Source organism: Desmodus rotundus, chromosome 2 (assembly GCF_022682495.2).
Source record: "Desmodus rotundus isolate HL8 chromosome 2, HLdesRot8A.1, whole genome shotgun sequence".
NCBI classification, from domain to species: Eukaryota; Metazoa; Chordata; class Mammalia; order Chiroptera; family Phyllostomidae; genus Desmodus; species Desmodus rotundus.
In genome coordinates, this window is record NC_071388.1 from 197,419,818 (window position 1) to 197,438,793 (window position 18,976).

At 41.1% G+C, this 18,976-nt stretch overlaps 1 protein-coding gene across 3 annotated transcripts in view; it reads right to left on the reverse strand.

Moving 5' to 3' along the window:
* Positions 1 to 7,545: 7,545 nt before the first annotated feature.
* The window catches only part of PAX3 (paired box 3), an 89,972-nt gene continuing 78,541 nt past the window's right edge, over positions 7,546 to 18,976 (reverse strand). For 2 of the 3 annotated variants that reach the window (XM_024563916.3, XM_045198534.2), the window contains exons 8-9: positions 9,565 to 9,811; positions 7,546 to 9,081 (exon numbers count right to left, since the gene is read on the reverse strand). In XM_024563916.3, the coding sequence (XP_024419684.1) occupies positions 9,047 to 9,081; positions 9,565 to 9,811 (282 nt within the window). In that variant the 3' untranslated portion in view covers positions 7,546 to 9,046. The remainder of the gene's footprint in view (positions 9,082 to 9,564; positions 9,812 to 18,976) is intronic. The other variant, XM_071220724.1, reaches the window with a different exon arrangement.

An 18,976-nucleotide genomic window follows, 5' to 3' on the forward strand; every position in this document is an offset into this window, starting at 1 on the left:
CTCTCCTGGAACTATAGAAGAACATTCTATAACTATCAAAGAGCATTCTCATTCTTAGAAAGCAAACACCCATACTAAACCCCAAGAAGTCCAACCTTTGACCAGATTCCTCTCATCTAAACAGCTCCCGGAATGCTTGGTAAATGACTACATCTTGCATATAAATTTCACTTAACCATCTCAGCCAACCAGCTGGCTTTGGAGAGACTGCACCTGACACCTTTTAACCTCCCTGTGTCAGCCTTCCTCAGGCAGCATCTGCCGGTGTTCCACCACTTCTCCCAGCTGAGGCAGGACTCTTCCTTCCTCGCTTAGGGCAATAGCTAAGGCTGACTTTCTCTGAAAAGTCAGGAATAACAGAAAGCGACTGTGAAACAGAAAGCTTAAATCTCATTACAATCTGTGGGCCCTCTCAGACCCCTCTTCACCCTTCCCCTCCTCTGTAGGAACTGCTCTATAGACCCACATGCTTGGCTCCTGTGCCTTCTGGCTTCTAAGTGGGCTCAGCCCATAGGAGCCCCAGCAGGAGTTTGGAGAGTTTTCCCTTGCTTCACTCCTCTTGCAGCTGCCTCTGGATGTCTCTGTCCCTTCACTAGAGGTCACTCTCAGAGCCAACTGCTCTCCAGGACTCTCCCACCCCACCCCATAGCACTCTCCTTCTCTCCCGCTCGCTCGAATAATCCCTTGCAATTCCCCTACACCCCCCCCAACTTATAAACAGTCTCTTTCTTAAAAGACCTTCTCTAAATTTCCAAATTCAAGAGTGACATTTGTTTCCTGTTGACTCTCACTGATACAACCCATGATTGCCTGAGACCCAGACCCAAATGCTCCCACCGACCTCTTCTCCTGTGCTCCTGGGACAGTTTACTTCCCCTAAGCAGGTCTCTACTCTTCCAAACCCAGAAAGAAGGAACTGATTTCCTACAGGTAAATATAATATGCAAACATAAAACACCTACAAAGATAATTTTTTACATCTGTCTGCAAAGCTGCTTAATTTCTCAACATTTGTACACACATGTATATGTTATTTACTCTCCCTTCTAGAGTAGGATATTTGCTTTCCCTTTACATAACCAAGAACACACTAAAGTTTGTTTGGGAGGGGCGGGGTAGAGTTTTCTCCTCAAAATAATTTAAACTTGGAGCTTAAAAACAAAAAATAAGAAAGACAATTCTTCCTATTTTTGTCCATCCAGGCTAAGCAAAGAGATCATGGGGCCAATTACACACCTTTGGGTAATTAGTAAGAATGGGTCATCCCAGTCAACCTGGAACAAAGGGCACTACAGCATCCAGAGCTTCCCAATGATGAAAACGCAGCTGGGCTACTAAGAACTGGCATTATACCCCTACGAAGCTTTTGGGGGGCGCAGCTTAGAAAGGTGACAATCATGGCAGATACATGTTCCTCCTCCCATGTGTTTCTTATTGGGCCCCTGAGGTAGAAAGTCTCTCAATCCATTTTTAAGGAATAAAGAATTATCCCATATTTCCTAACCTCAGGTCTTCTGAACCCTCTGAACTGGAGATCATCAGGGTGAGTGCCAAGAGACGACAACTTCTTCCCAGACAAACCTCCAGAGGCCAGGCAGTGGCATTGTCCCCTTGCTGAGGGGACAAGAAAAATTTAAAAAACAAAAAACAACCAGAACTGACAGAAAATCAAACTGTATGGAAGTCTGACAACCAAGGAGATAAAGAAGAAACACTCACCCAGACCAGTAAGAGAGGCGGAAACGGGCAGCCGGGGCAGGGAGGACCGGTGGCAAGGCAGTGGCTGGAGGACCCAGCGAGGTGGCGGATTGCGGAACAAACAGGGCAGGCAGTGCAACAGCTAGCAGACCCTGTGTCCCCTCATTCATGCATAGATAAACCAGGAGGAACCTCGGGGGAGCAAAACAGACCACCCAACCCAGGGCTCCAGCGTGGGGAAATAAAACCTCAAACCTCTGATTGAAAACACCTGTGGGGGTTGAGATGGCAGCAGGAGAAACTCCCAGCCTCACAAGAGTGTTAGTTGGAGGGACCCACAGGGTCCTAGAGCATACACAAGCCCACCCACTCGGGAATCAGCACCAGAGGGGCCCAATTTGATTGTGGGTAGCAGAGGGAGTGACTGAAATCCGGCAGACAGTGGAGCAAGCGCCATTGCTCCCTCTTGGCCCCTCCCCCACATACAGCATCACAGCACAGCAACCAGCGTTACCCTGCCCCGGTGAACACCTAAGGCTCTGCCCCTTTATGTAACAGGCATGCCAAGACAAAAAAAAAATGGCCCAAATGAAAGAACAGATCAAAGCTCCAGAAAAAATACAACTAAGCAACAAAGAGATAGCCAACCTATCAGATGCACAATTCAAAACACTGGTAATCAGGAAGCTCACAGAATTGGTTGAGCTTGGTCACAAATTAGATGAAAAAATGAAGGCTATGCTAAGAGAAACAAAGGAAAATGTACAGGGAACCAATAGTGATGTGAAGGAAACTGGGACTCAAATCAACGGTGTGGACCAGAAGGAAGAAAGAAACATCCAACCAGAAAAGAATGAAGAAACATGAATTCGGAAAAATGAGGAGAGGCTTAGGAACATCCAGGACATCTTCAAACGTTCCAACATCTGAATCATAGGGGTGCCAGAAGGAGAAGAGGAAGAGCAAAGAATTGAAAACTTATTTGAACAAATAATGAAGGAGAACTTCCCCAATCTGGCCAAGGAAATAGACTTCCAGGAAGTCCAGGAAGCTCAGAGAGTCCCAAAGAGGCTGGACCCAAGGAGGAACACAGCAAGGCACATCATAATTACATTACCCAAGATTAAATATAAGGAGAGAATCTTAGAAGCAGCAAGAGAAAAAGAGACAGTTACCTACAAAGGAGTTCCCATAAGACTGTCAGCTGATTTCTCAAAAGAGACCTTACAGGGGCTGGAAAGAAGTATTTGAAGTCATGAAAGGCAAGGACCTACATCTAAGATTACTGTATCCAGCAAAGCTATCATTTAGAATGGAAGGGCAGATCAAGTGCTTCTCAGATAAGGTCAAGTTAAAGGAGTTCATCATCACCACACCCTTATTATATGAAATGTTAAAGGGATTTATCTAAGAAAATGAAGATAAAAAATATAAACAGTAAAAATGACAGCAAACTCACAGTTATTAACAACCACACCTAAAACAAAAACAAAAGCAAACTAAGCAAACAACTAGAACAGAAACAGAACAACAGAAATGGAGATCACATGGAGGGTTATCAATAGGGGAGTGGGAGGGGGAGAGAGGGGGGAAAGGTATAGAGAATAAGTAGCATAAATGGTAGGTAGAAAATAGACAGGGGGAGGGTAAGAATAGTATAGGAAATGTAGAAGCCAAATAACTTGTGTGTATGACCCGTGGACATGAACTATAGGGGAGGAATGTGGGAGGGAGGAGGTGGGCAGGATGGAGTGGAGTGAAGGGGGGAAATGGGACAACTATAATAGCATAATCAATAAATATATTTTTTTAAAAAAAGGGAAAAAAAGAAAGAAGATCAATACTATGAACAATAAAATGGCAATAAATTCACAACTATCAACAATTGAATCTAAGGAAACTAAGCAAACAAGCAGAACAAAAACAGAAACAGAAATATGGAGACCATGGGGAGGGTTATCAGTTGGGAAGGAGAATGGGGAGAATGGGGGGAAAGGTGCAGGGATTAAGAAGTACAAATTGGCAGGTACAAAATAGACAAGGAGAGTTTAAGAACAGTATAGGAAATGGAGAAGCCAAAGAACTTACATGTATGACCCACAGACATGAACTAAGGGGGGATTGCTGAAGGAAATGGGGTGTACAGGTAGAGGGGGGCAAAAGGAGGAAATTGGGACAACTGTAATAGCATAATCAACAAAATAGATTTAAAAAAATAAATAAATAAAAGTGAAAAAGAAAGAAAAAAAAGAAACGAACTTTTTGGCCAACCCAATATTTATCCCTAGAAAAGGTTATTTTTTCTAAAAAGTGTTCCAATGCCCTCTTCTCTGGGGTTCCCACACTAACTTTTGCTTACACGTTACTTTGTGTTCAAATTCTTTGCTTACTGATCTAGCTCATTAAGAGCTGTGGTCTTTTGATGGCAGGAGGAGCTTGATAAATATCAAACACATTAATGAATTAGGAAATAAAAACCACTGCCTATCTCCCTCACTCTGCAAATAATGAAAAGAGCTGGCTAGGGGCCTTATTTTCAAGGCCCAGGAGCTGAGTTAATGCTCGTCTTCAAGGATTAAGGAAGCCAGATGAGAGCCTGAGGGCCAAGATGTCAACACGCTTCTTGGGGAAAAGCCCCAGCACTACTGATTTCTGAGGGAAATGGGGACCTGCTGGAGATCCACTAGGACATGTCAACCAAACACGAATTCCATGGCCTACCTTCCCCCAGCATCACTGCCGCTTTTTACATCTCTCCCTCTAGGTCGAGAGCTGGTGGTAGGGCTTGGGGACATGTGAGGCTCACATGTCTCCATACTCCAAAGTGACTTCCCTCTCTTAGCTTTGCTCTGGTAAGTGACCCTAATCACTATTTCAAGTCCCAGAAAACTCATCAATCAGCTTTCTGGTTAAGTGTGGCCAAGACTTCAATGCAGCCAAAGACTTCTCCCTGAGTTGGTGCTTTGTCAACCCTCCCTGAATCCATCTCTGTGGATTCTGAATCCAGCAGTCCAGGTGCACCCAAGCACCAGTCTGGTTGTGGTTGTTGTTGTTGTTGTTGTTGTCGTCGTCGTCTTAATAAATCCTCAGAATCCTATACTGGCCGTGGTGAAACCAGAGCTCTAAGCAATAAACTAACTAGCTATTTCTCTTTTCTGTTCTAATCTTCCTGGTGGTGAATCCAGAAAAATCGACTTTGTGTCATCTACGTCAGTCAGAAGAAACACAGAAATATGGCTTTTACTGAACAGGCAGGTACTGAGTACCCATCGTGGGTCAGACGTGATGGGATGTGATGGTCGGCAATACCCACGAGTTCTATCTATAAAAAAGACAGAGCTAGCTCACATCACTGGTATTTGCAAGAAGCCTGAGCCTAGCTCTGTTTCTCCCGTTCCATTCACTTATCATCTAGCACTCCAGACCCACGAGTGCATGTCTGGCCCTGAGACGGGCTTTGTGGATCTCTTTGCATAAGTACTGCCACTTGTCACTTATCCTGCTCCTCAACATTTGACACCAGCTCTCCTTATCCATAAGTGATTGAACACCCAAAATTACTCAGAATGGTTGAGGCCCAAGTCTTTGTCCTCCAAACAGAATTTGTTCCTATAGAGATATTCATTCTAGTTCCATGTGAAAGTTATATAGTTTGAGGATTGATTCTTCCATTGCATGTCCACACAATGAGTATTAATTAATGTGTCCCCTCTCCATTTAAGACTCTTTCTCAACTATAACCATAAGTCAGTGACTTTGTCTATTCCATCGGTCCTATATGCTGGCACTAATGAAGCCCCTTTCTAACACAGGATGTTCCCCAAATATCCAAATGTCTATGAAAGTACATTTCCAAACTGGGCTAATTAAAAACCTAAATCAGTATGTTTGTTTCCATCACAGATGTGAAATACAGTCCCCATTCCTAGGAAAGTTACTGTCAAGCAATGACTTAGCACCTCACATTAATACAGCCATTATTTAATAATTTTAAGTTTTGATTTTCAATTTTAGTTGTAACTTTACAAATTTTAATTTGTATAGCTATATGGACAAGGGGAACCTCTCCAGACACAATCAGGTTGAAGCCCAGTTGAATGCCAAGGTCTCAGAGTCCTTAAAGCTGCTTGTCCCAGGGAATGAAGTGAGGACCCCAACTGGGATTAGGACTGGGGAAGTCACATCCCCATTCCCTTGGAGATGGATTTGATACAAAAAAATAGGGAACAAATGATCTACAGAGACTTTCAACAGGAGAAATATGAGCAAAGCAACATGTGTCCAAGGTATGCAGAAATAAAAGGACATAAAGAAGTATATCAAAAAGAGACATGAGCCACACATGCCAGGTTCTGAGATCGGGAGGGAAAGGGAAGTGATATGGAAGACCAGTTGCTCTTGTGTAATCCCACATCCCGTAGTTTCTCCGGTGACTTGGGAGTTCATTTTTTTAATGCTTGTTTTCAACTTGAGTTTGGCATGAGGATGGGCTGACACAGGGAAGTGAATATTGCAGGCAGCATTTGAAAGGGCAATAGGAAAACAGGTTCTGCCAGTAGCCTGAGTAGAAGTCAAAGCCGGCTTCTGCTATGTCTGGCTGTGTGCAGCCCTGGCCAAACTGATGAACAAGTATAGATCTCAGTCCACTCATCTGTAAATTGGGGCTAAAAAAGCCTGCCTCACAGGATTTTGTAAGGATGAAGCAAGATAACAAAAGTCACTGGGATTGCCTTCCTTTTCTCTTCTTATAAGAGTCTTGGAAAAATGATTGTCAGAAAAAAAGCCAACGTAGTTGATTGAAAAGACAAGTGTATGAGTTAAAAAGACCAAAGACATTTAAAGAATTTGGAAGTTTTTACCTACTACATTTCAGGTCCTTGGGGTTTTTAAGAGATGACCTCCATGCTTTAGATCAGTGATGATGGGAATGTTCTGTATCTTTCCTGCCCAATGCAGTAGCTTTGGGCTATTGCACACTTAGGCATGGCTAGTGCAACTGAGGAACTCACTTGTTAATTTCATGTACTTTTAATTACTTTGAATAGTCGCACATGGCCAGTTGCTACCAAATTGAACAGCGCTTCTTGATATGAACTCACGTAAGCTCCACATGGCTCAGTTTCCTCATCTAACAAAGAGGAATGCTAATGCCATCACCTGTTACATGTTAGATGTTGGGAGAAATAAGTTAGCACAAGTTAGAACTCATGATTATTCATCTGATAAAAGCAGTCCGCATGATTTATGGCAACTATGTGCTTCCTCCCCTGTCGTACCCGCTAGGTTATAAGCACAGCTATAACACCAGTGCCAAGAGCCACGATGGCACATTTAGACTCTCATTAAATAAATGTTTAAATAAGTGTTGGAGGGAGGAAAAATGAATGAAAGAGGCAGTAATGGTTTTCATGAAGAGTGAAGAAAGCATCTAAAACAAAGTAAATAAAATATGAGCGCTTTTAATACAAATTTCAGTGAAGACAGCCGTTGGAGATGAGGATGAAGTTAGGTGCTCTGGGTGGGGAGGAGGCGGGGGAGGGGGGGGACACGCTTCCAAGTTCAGTGATGGGACTGACAGTCTGAGAGAACCAAGGAGAGAAGAATCTGACCTTAAGGGATTTTTCTAGATTCTACCTCTATAAAAATACAAATTTCAATTCTTAAAAGTGTGTCCAACCAAAGTTCTTTAGGAAAATACTACTCTGGGTTGTGTGGCTTCATTTGTCCATGTTATAACCTAATCTGAAAGGCACCACTAGAAGTGAAGTCTGTGTTTTGCTGGCTCCCCATTTCCAAGGTTTTATTAATACTACATCCACCCATTCCCACAAAAAAAGCAGTGTGGGGCAAGTTTTCATAGCTGTTTATTCATTATAAATAGTAAATATTTACTGCACTTTTTACATGAAAGACATTTTTACAACACGTTGTTGTTGGTGGAGGCTGCAACACAAAGATAGAACTTCTCCCCATCCATCACCCTCTAAGACCAATGTATGAACTAAACTCGGTACTACGTCTAGTCTCGCTAACCCACTATGTCATAGTTCTTAACTCTAAAGGGAATGTATCTGTGCCTACCTCATTCATGGGTCCAAGAATAGAAAGAAATAAATAACGCTGCCTTCCCCCTTCTTGTTCCTCCTAACACCTCAAAAAACAAATTTATTGACATTCTAAAATGTCACCGCACAAACGTATGTAAACCTCAGTCCTATAATCTTTCCATATTGGATATCATTGTATAATTTAAAAGCACATGAGAGCCACATGGACATTTCTGTTCTTGCCCTGCCTTTCATAGAAAAGAGAATGTAAACGTAGTCATCTTAAAAGCATTATTCTCGAACACGTTCTCTAGTCAAAAGGAGCAAGCCGGGTGTTGGCTGTCCAGCAAATAGCAAACATCACTGCATTCGACCATAGTGAATCATGAGCTGCGAAAATAAAAGCACCTGCAAAAATATAGTTCTGATTCTGTTTATATGACCCTGGCCATTGCCAAAGCTTCCGTGAGGTACACAGTATTGCACACTGGTAAGCAGCTGTGGGAATGCATGTCACCGCTCCACCCGCCCTCCCCACCCCGTTGGCTTCTACACGAAAATGAATGGGGAAACGGCACACACCTCTCCCACACTGGGAGAGAAAGCACACTTTCTTCCTGTCACCCCGTGTCCTATTAGCAAGATGTATCCTTCCGGGACATGTAGTAACAACTGAAGGACAACTGAGGATAAGGTAACAAATAATTTATTTGGGAGGTCCTTTACAACTAGGCTAACTTCCTAAAAATGGTGGCATTTATTTTTATATCAATTTCCAGTGTGTAAAATCAAGGGTTCCTCTGTTCTTGCTTCATTAAGTGAACAGTTTGAAAGTTGTACAAGTGTCAGCATTGGATATCAATCATGTTATACTTTAGAGAATCTCCGACTACATTCTAGAACATTCAGTTTGCCCAGACCAGTCCAGATAAATCTCACACACACATGTGCATGCACACACATGCATGCACACCCAGACACACACACAAATGGAATGTTCAGCTCCTTGATCATCAGCACTAAAGAGTTGGGACATTTGATAAGTTGCCATGTTAAATCATTGCCTTAAAATGTTGCATTCATCTTTATTGTTCCGGGTCTTCCCTTTCTCCACTGCTTTTGTCCGGCATGTTCAAAAGAATTTGAAACCAACTACTGGAGAAAGAAAATCAATCATTCTCCTTTGTCTCCTGTTAAGACTGCCCCCCAAAAGGGTGATATATTTTTCTGAGAAGATTCTTCACGTCTCGGCTGTGGAGACCGGAACCAGGGCCAGTTTTAGCTCCAAGTGGACAGTCCATTTACGCGATATCTGGCTTGAGATAATGAAAGGCACCTGTAAGAAAACACACACAGCTTTTTAGGTCGTGCTGGGACAACTCACAGCAAGGGGCAAAATCAGATACAGGCTGACAATGTCATATTTAATACCATGGTATCAAAGGATCGAGACTAATATTTTTATTCCTGAGACAAGTTCGACACAACTCTGTGTCTTTGGGATTACTCTCCACGTGATCCTTGAGCTGACCTCATTAAGAACATGTGTTTCCAATGCCAGCGGTTATTTCGTTTCGGCCAACCCTCGTGTTTTACCTAGTGGCAATCAGGTTTCACATCTCAGCAATTAATAACCGCAAGATGTTGTTGACATCAGTTAAGAAAATAATTGTACAAGTGAGTCCTTGCTGGAACAATCAGCTGGCTTTGCCACAATGTTGATCCTGGGCTGTGAGGCTGAATCAGGCCACCACCTCCCCTTGCTTGACATTTTTTACCCTTCCAGAAGCACATACACCCTAGAAAGTGCAAGGCTTACTTTGTCCATACTGCCCATATTGGTAGCCTGTGACAGCGTCCATACTGTAGCCAGTGGTGCTATAGGTGGGTGGACAATAGGACTGAGATGTTGGCAGACTGTCCAAGCTCTTCATGTGCTCTAGTCTCTGACTGCAGCTGGCCGACACCGTGGTGGTAGGTTCCAGGCCCCCGGTGAGAGGGGACAGAGCGTAATCGGTCTGGGGCTGGTGGGGTACCCCACCATGGTTGGTCAGGAGTCCCATTACCTACAATAAACAGGCAGATTTAGGAAGGCATGAGAATGTGAGGAGGGCCAGATCATAGGGTATTGCTGACGAAGTAACTGGCCAGGTCCCATTTCTATTTCTCTGGAAATCTACTGTTAAAGAGCTGTCCGGAAGATGGTGACCCCAATTCAAAGTGGCAGAGATATCACATCAGGCCCAACGATTACATCTGACTGCAGTCTCAGCAAAAGGAAAGGGGAGAGCATGTGGGCATGTGGGGAGAAAGAGAAAAGAAAAAGAAGGAAGGAAAAGGGAGGAAAGAGAGAGAGTGATAAAATCAAACCGGGATTTCAAAGGAGAAGGGAAGAAGGGACACAGGGACAGAGCTAAGGAGAAATTATATCGGCTCATATAGGATAATGTCGAACCATATATTACATCTGTTGTGCATGTCATTTTGAACAGGCATTTGCTTGTATGCTTTTCAAGTTAAATGAATTCAAATCAAACTCTTTTCCTTTATTTTGAGATCTTTCTGTCTTTTTTCAAAGTGTTCCCTCTCAAAGTTCCTCCCTATCTTGGGATCCATCATTAATTAGAAATAATTACTCCATCCCTGATGCTTCCTTGTACTTCCCTCACCCCTCCCACTGCGTAATCAGTCACTAACACTGAGTTGCAAGAGATTTGAGGGGAATAACCTACTCAGCTTTATGTGCCCAGCACCTAACACAGTGCTTAGCACCTATTAGGGAATGAACAAATGAATGGATGACTAGATGAATGAATGAATGGCAAATGATTCTCCAAGTAACTGCTTCCATTGCTTATTCTTCCATTTCTTCTCTAAGCTAAAATTTCATATAACATAAGTGTTAAATGAAAAGCCCAAAATGCAAACATGTTATAAAAAGTCCACTCTGTTTTGTCAATAACTCTAAAGAGCAAGCGAACTTAAAAAAAAAAAACTGTGATAACAGAACTACTTTCAGATTAGCACAGTGACATGCTTCACAAACTCAGGCTCACTGACCCTTACAACACCTTGTTTCAGAAGTAAGTGGATAATTAATTTTGCAGCTGGAAACCTGTCACACAAGAGAGGAAGTGATTTTTCTCAAGTTCATACAATTCAGTGGCAGGGCTGAAAGAGCAATTGCAGAAAAATTCGACTGTTGGGTAAAGAGCCTCGTGTGTTTACAAAAATCACCTGCTTACAAAGTACGGAGAGGCAGGGGCCCACACTGGTACAGTATTACCGTAATAGTCCTGTTGTGTTTTATGATGTTTGAAGGCTATGAAGCTTAAAGTGTACACAGAAGAGTAGGAGGCAGGGGCAGCAATGAAACCCCATGCCTGACTCTGGGCCTCATCCTGCCCTCCAAGGAAATTCAGACCTTAGAAGCTGGGATCAAGAGCTTCCAGCAAGGCGAGAGGGAGAGGCTAGTCTTGCATCCCAGAAAGCACCTGAAATTAGATTCCAAAAAACAATGAGGCCACAATCCCCTTCGGGAAGGGTTTGCATAATCCTCACAGCTAAACACAATCTTCTTGAAAGAAAGCTTTAAACTGATCCATCTTCAATTAGCCCCAAGAGATGAGAGGGACAGAAAGACAGAGACACACCACCTTTTGTAGATGACCCCTGTCTCCACTTCTTCGTCATAACGTCCAACTTCTTAAGGGCATTTCCAGATTTTCTTCAGCCATGTGGTGAAATATCTTTTTAAAAATCTCTAAAACTTACATATATGCTAAAAAATCACCATATGCAAGAGAGCATAGTTTTGTTTTATTGGTGATTTGGGGGAAATGAAAATCACAAAATAAAGTATGAGTCAATAGGATTCACAGCTCCAGGAGAATGGAAAGCACAGAAGCTGGGGCTCTCTTGGGGACCTACTCTACAATTTATAGTGAGTTATTTCATTCATTTTCTCATTTTAAAAAGTTGAACATAACCTAGAAAGCACTGAAGTTATTTTCTGAATGTTCTTTCAGCTACGTGGGGTTTTTTTTCTGCCTTTCCTTAAGTTGCATAGATGATTTTACAGTGCATACTTGGAAAATTTATAGACTTCAATTTACATAATAATTTATTAAATACTTCATTTTAAGCCAAAATTACATGTCTATTAGAAGGAAAGAGTCTTCAAAATAGAGGTTGTTCAGTGTGAAATGCACTCTTATTTAAATCAGAGGTACCTCTTTGTGTACTGGCCTAATGGGCAAGAATGGATATGGAAAATCAAAATACCAAAAAATGTGATTTTTTTATGAAAAGGAGATAATGACACAGAGTGCAAATATTTTACTGTAAATAAGCTGTGCTTAATTTTCAGAAACACATAGAAAAAGCAATTCTGTGACTGTATCGATCCAGAGAAGAAAATTACCCAGTGGTACTAGGTAAAAAGGAAGATATTTTAAACTAGTAGCATCCTTCATGAAGACAGATACTTGAAACTCAGTTAATGGTATGTCACTTTAAGGAAGAAATGGAATACTCTACATACAGTTATAGTTGGAGAGTAAGAGCAGAATTTTATTCAAAACATACACACTCTCCCATGAGCTATATGTACATTTTTGTGATAAAGGTTTTTTTCATCCTCTGCCATACATTTCTTGTTTGCATAACTTTGAAGGCAGCAATAACTTTTACCATGGGGGAAGGGGGGAACCATGAAGACTCTAAAAGAGAAGAAATGTTCCTGCCTATAAGCAAAATTCTGCTTCTGATGTTCATGGAGCAAATTTCTGCAGTTGCTGAATTGGAAAAAATGTAGGACAGGATTTAAATCTGAGACCTTGAAATATATCTATTGGTGGGTGGAGATACCAGGCAGAGCCATATTCTAGGGCAATAGAGAGACAGTTCCTCAAACATTGCAGGGCACAGTGTCATTAAGACAGCAGGAGCATGACCCAATCAGAAAGAATGGCTGCTGGGTGAATGAAACGGAAGAGATGCTTATTGGATCTTCCTATCAGTATTGCCACCTGTCACACATGGGAAGCTAGTGACAAGAGGATCCTGCTTTAGCAATAGCTCTTAGCTCAGCAGCCCAATACTTGCGGTGGCTAATGGGAAGAAATGAAGAGGACCAGAGGCCAAGTACCTTTGGTCCCTCTGATTTCCCTGATAGATCCCAGGAAATAAGACATTCTCCTACAAACTCATATTTCCATTGTGATCCTCGCAAACTGTAATTGTGATTTGTGTCTCAAGCATTGTATGAGGATGAGGAAAGGCATGCTAAAATTTTCCTACATTTGGTTGCAAAATGAAATTAATAAATAATTATAACTAATGCAATTTATTTCAATATTTCACATTGCTAAGACTAGAGAAATGTACACTGTAATAACTTATAATTTAAAATTTAAAAATGAAATCTCTGTTGGAAAAAATAGTAAATATACAAATACAAAATATATTACTTTCCCCTGACGTAGTTTAAAACCTCAAATCTCTGTGGAAGGGTCCCATTACACTCTTATGTACGTTTCTTTAAAAGCTATTTTATATTTCATGTGGTTTAAGGAAAGCTATGAAAATTTCTTTTCACTGCACAAAGAAGTTGGTAAACGAACTTCTTGGAACCATCCCCACTCCCCCCGAGGATGGTTATGGAATGTCTTCCAGTCCTTTTCTCTTTTAGAATATTATCAGGGTTTCTTTTGTACATACTTTTCCTACAGCAATTGTAATTCAAAACATAAAATAAAATCTTAATTTGTTGCAAAGTGTGTTTTTTTCCTCTCATTAACCATTCATTAGTAAGTTATTTTTAGTACAGGGATGGCCACTTTCGCCTGAATTTTTTTTTTTTTTTTGATTTGGAGTAGGAGGAACACAATTGCCTGCCTTTCACAATATATTTCAAAGGAAAGAAATAAACTTAATTCTGTCTCTGGAACACTGGCCACATTATTAAATGTCACATAAATATAAAGGGCATTTTTCTAAAAACTTCTACTCGTCCCTCCAAAGTGTACTGACTACAGTGACTATATGTATTTGTTTAATTTGGATATTGGATAAACCAAACCAATATTCAAACATCTACCCAAATGATTTTTGCAGTGCGGGTGCCACTGAAGTCACCTAATGGTTAAACCTCAGTGACCGCATCTCCGAGGCCGAAACGCCTACATTGGAACAGCAGAGACTTTCCAGAAAATGTTGTCTTCAGATTCAAATGCCTTAGGAATTATCCTGCAGTTGATTAGCATCTAAATAATTAGATTTTTGGCCCTGTGTGTTTGAAAGCTATATGAGGGAAGTTGCCTGAAGGCAGAAGTTTCTCTGAAGGTAAGTAGGGTGACCTTCTCACCCAGACCAGAGTTAGGGAAAGGGCATGGCTGACCTCTACCAAACCTGACAGAACCCCAGTGCCTGTAACACACCCTGCTAAATACATCATTATTTTTTATTTTAATCATTAGCTCCCTTTACAAGTAGCTATGTTTAATGCGTGATGAAAGAGTGTGAGTCCCAGACAAGTGTGGTTCAGATGTTCACATATTTTCAAGTTTTATTTGTGAAGAATACAGTAAGTACTGTCTCCATTAAACTCTAAGTAACACATATGCTTTAATCTCCAGTCCTGTGACCAATTACAGAATCGGTTCTATTTTATCAATTCTTTAGAATACCTATTTCTTAACAGAGCTAAGCTGTTAAATTGGTAGGAATATTCTTTAGGGACTGATGCCTAAAATATAAATCTAGGCAAAGAATTAGCATAGAAAAGGCTTGCAAAATGCATGTATGTATATATATGTATATATATACATACCCAAATATGTATAGTTTACGTCTAGCTAGTAATGAACACTCATATTATGTCCATCTATTATCGATAAAATAAGGCCCATTTAAAAAAAGGCTTATTCTATCTAAATGAAAAAGTATGCGAGTTAATACATTTGGTATTTGACTATGTTAGACCCACCATGGGCCGTAATAAAGTTCTCATATGTTTTAATTCATTTACGCATGCCTGCATTTAATATGCTTTCTGAGCATGTCTACAATTAATATGATTTATGGGGAAAGAACATGTGCAATATTGGGGAGGGGAGTACAACATACATGTTTTTTTTTCCTTCTATGAATGAAAAATATAACAAAACGGCTCAAGGAGAATTGTTGGTGCATAGCATACTGAGATGGACTGACAGAGCCCTGAGTGAACTTGGGGGAGTTAATGATATCCTCTTATCTGACCCTGACACATTTGCAGCATGTAATTTACAGAAGCTCTGTCCAGGGAATCTTGACAAATGCTCCTAACGATGTCAGGGCAATGTTCCATTCTAATGCAAAACAGATGTGGGTCAGATACCCTCATTCATCACTTCACACAAGAGTCTCAAACTCTTTCTGGAAGGAATGACATTACCTGCTGTTAACTCTTCTTGGATCAGGGAATTCCTCACAATCACAGTAGCCCTCTTAATGGGTAAGCACTCAAACCTATCATCGTTTCAAAAACCTGTCTGAGCACATGGTTGTGGAAAATCAAACATATATCTTGGTTTAATTTCATGACGACTGCAGGACACATTTGCTAAATATCAATTGACCTGTTGGAACCTAAAATTCCAAATATAGAAAGGGAAAAACTCTGCCGGGGCATCCCACAATACTTCAGTGAGATAGCATTTAAACCTTTCTCTCTAATTGTCCATAAACTAAACCTTCATTCAAGGCAATGCAGGACTCATTCCCCCTAATAACCATTCATAAATCTGAACCTTGAAGAAACTTCAGTGCCCAGCTCTGAGTTTCACCAAGAAAAAAATCGTATAATAAACTAGAACTACACATTGCCATTTAGCAAAAAGAGACTCAATTTTGCCTCTCCTAACCAAAGGGATATTAGGCTCCACTACTTCCATCCCACTAAAATTTCCCTTCCACCCAAAACCCTAACAACATAGAGGGCAGACATTCCAGCTTACTAAAGGAGGAAAACAGTTGCCCGGTTCAACAAGAAAATTTCTTCTTTCTTCCAGATCATTTGTGAAGGAGGCAAATATGTCTGTGGCTGCCCAAAGTCAAAGTCATAAGATTCCACCTACTAAATGCCTGAAGATTATAGAAGAGAAGCATCCCTTTCCTTCTCTCCATGTGAAGGACGATAGGACAGAGGAAAGAGCCAAATGAACAGACCAAGTGCTACTGAACCAATGAATAGATGTCAAGAATAACCATAGCCTTTGGGAAATGTTTTCTGGTCAGTTGCACAGGCTGTGTGGTAGGGAAGAATAAGCAATCATTTCAGACGCATGGAAATGTGCAGTAACTCGACAGACTTGGGTCACCGTCTGAGCGTAGAGTCTTCCCAGAACTAGAAGCTACAGCTCCACTAGGCTAAAATCCTGTATACCTTAGTTCCCTCCCTTGCCTGATTCTCGGGGCATTGGACCAGTAGCGATGTTGCATTGCTTTTCCACTAGAAAATGCACTTGCATCCTTGACCATAAATTGGGTGGTAGCTATGCCTCCTATTGCACAGGCAACTTTGTGTGGGCTGGCAACAAACAGGGAAGCCACACACACAGGTCTCTGACCTACAGAAATTGTCTGCTCCTACAGATTAGACGAAATAGTCTTCTTGATTTAGTGATTGAAAGAATGCTTCCTAATCAATGAACTCAAAATTACTTAGATGGCCCCTTACTTTCTAAAACCTTTCTAGTGTTCCTGTTGTTTTTGCTGCTTCTATCCTTTAGGGTGAGAAAATCATCAGATTGTCCTGCCTTTGAAGTAAGTATCATGCTTCCAATTTATCCAGTATCTGGAATCATAGAAACTGGACTATCTCATTTTTAAATGAATTCAGGTGATATTATATTCCAATAAATCAAAACAAGAAAGAGAAAAGGAAAACAATAGGACAATCCTCTCTCCTCCCCACACTTAGCCACACGGAATGAAGGGTTGTGGGCTCTCATTTTCGCTGTAGCAGATTCTTGTGTTATTGTGATCCTAATTACTCAAACAAAATCAGTATGTTTTACGCTGCATTTCTGGGGACTATCATATCCCAGGCATATTACAATTGCTGTATTCTGAATGGATAGCGATATGAGTCCTTAGCTGTTTAGAACGTCCCAGTGTAATAGTCCCTGAAAATACCTCAGCCCACCAAGAAACTGCCTTTCTTTGATATTACTCAGTTTCCACATTTGTTCTTTGTCAGGGACAAAGAAAAGTTTTGTGTTTTTTTTTGGTCAGAGGTTCACGTGGTATTTTTAAGTAAACAAAAATGAAACAGTGTTATTCCTTTATCAAAAAGCATTTAAACTTCCGAGGTGCTGTATTTCTCAGCAGAGCTCTATAAGACGACTCTTTTTAAGTGTCTTCCAAGTTTAACAAGAAGATGAAACAGAGCTGAGACGGTTAAAGCAGCGTGTCCGGAGACACACAGCTAGTGAGGGGCTCATAAGTACTAGAGACTCGTGCTTTCGACTTTGGGGCTCCTCGCCCAGAAGGATGAGTTTTACCCACACTGCAACCAATTCACTAAACGGGAATTCTCTCTCTTTCCTTCACTCCCTTATCTGCCTTATCTAAGTAAACATTATTAAGCAGTGCACAGGTTCTTTAAAATTACTCTTTCCTGTTAAGTTGTTATACAAAGGGGTGACAGTATGTTGACTCGGACCACAGAATCAGATGTTTAACAGAAGCATTCCCTTGTAAGAAAAATCAGGAGTTGGGTCTCCACCTGTGTTTTCTTCCATTCAGCATTTCCTAGGAAATGTTCCTCAAAACTTGGTGGTTTCCTATTCAGCAAAAGCGCTCCTTAGTTAAACAGAAAGCACCGAGCCACACGAGCACGTCTCCACACTGCTAGCCTTGTCAGAGACTTCAGCAGGCTAATGTATACTGAGACTCTGAACGACAAAGGGATGTAATTTGTAACATCTGCCAAACTGTTGATTCAGAATTCATTTTCCCCCAAATTGTCATTCCAAGGAGCCCACTTTGGGGATCAAGCCTTGATTATGAGACACCGTTTGGTTTCTGGGTATTCAAAGATGATTATGACTTAGGACCATTCCTCCAGAACAGCAATTTTTGACAGGTGTGTTACGAGAATTTTTAAAACATGTAACACCTGACTACTTAGGCAGGGGCACTGACCTCTTTTCCCTTAGATTGTCAAATTTTAAAAAGTGACAGCAGCCAACACAACAATAGCCATGCGGTATGCATAAACAAAATTATAACTATTTTTTTGTCAAATCAACAAAAAATACGTATTTTGTGGTGTGCTGCAGAATTTTAGGGATTAGTTTACATGTGCCATGAGATGGAAAAAGTTGAAAATCACTGCTCGTAGCCCAGAGTCAAAAAAGGAAATGGTTACTTTATAAAACGGTGTGGCATATGTTTTAACAAGGTATGAACACAGAGGCTAAAAGAAGTTCTGCCTGCGAGATTTATGGAAGGGTTGACATTGAACTAGAAATTTTGCCATGGAGTCATATAAGTAAGAGGATTGGTTCTATAAAGGGCTTTTAAATCTCAGAACAGATCCAAAGTTTTAATCCAATTTTTTAATGCAAGTTGCACAGAGTGAGACAGTGCTGTGTGAGGAAAAAAAAGTTAATGATTTCTTTAAATAATACCTCCCTCCTTCATTAGTTCAGCATTGAGGGCTAGCTGCACACATAAGAAATATTCCCTTTAGCCCTGGCTGGTGTGGCTCAGTGGATTGAGCTCTGGTCTACATACTGAAGGGTCGCTGGTTCGATTCCTGGTCATGGCACATGCCTCAGTTGTGGGCCAGGTCCCCGGTTTGGGGTGTGGGAGAGGCAACTGCACATTGATGTTTCTCTCCCACTCTTTCTCCCTCCCTACCCCTCTCTCTAAAAATAAATAAATAAAATCTTTAAAAGAAAGAGAGAAATATTCCCTTTAAGGTAGAACTGCTACCCTGTGGTTCTACAGAGTGCGCTGTCTCTAGGGTGTCCCAATTTGCCATCTTTCGCTTGGATCAGCAGGGACAATGCCATCACTAATTTCCGAAATGCTCGTTTACTAAACTCTAGTGAAATGTCAAGAGTAATTTTTAAATATTGCACTGTACATTGAAAAATATACACCTCTGATGGAACCCAGACTGTTTTGCAGAGACAGATTCTTGAGGGGGAAAAAAAACAAAAAAACAGTACACAACT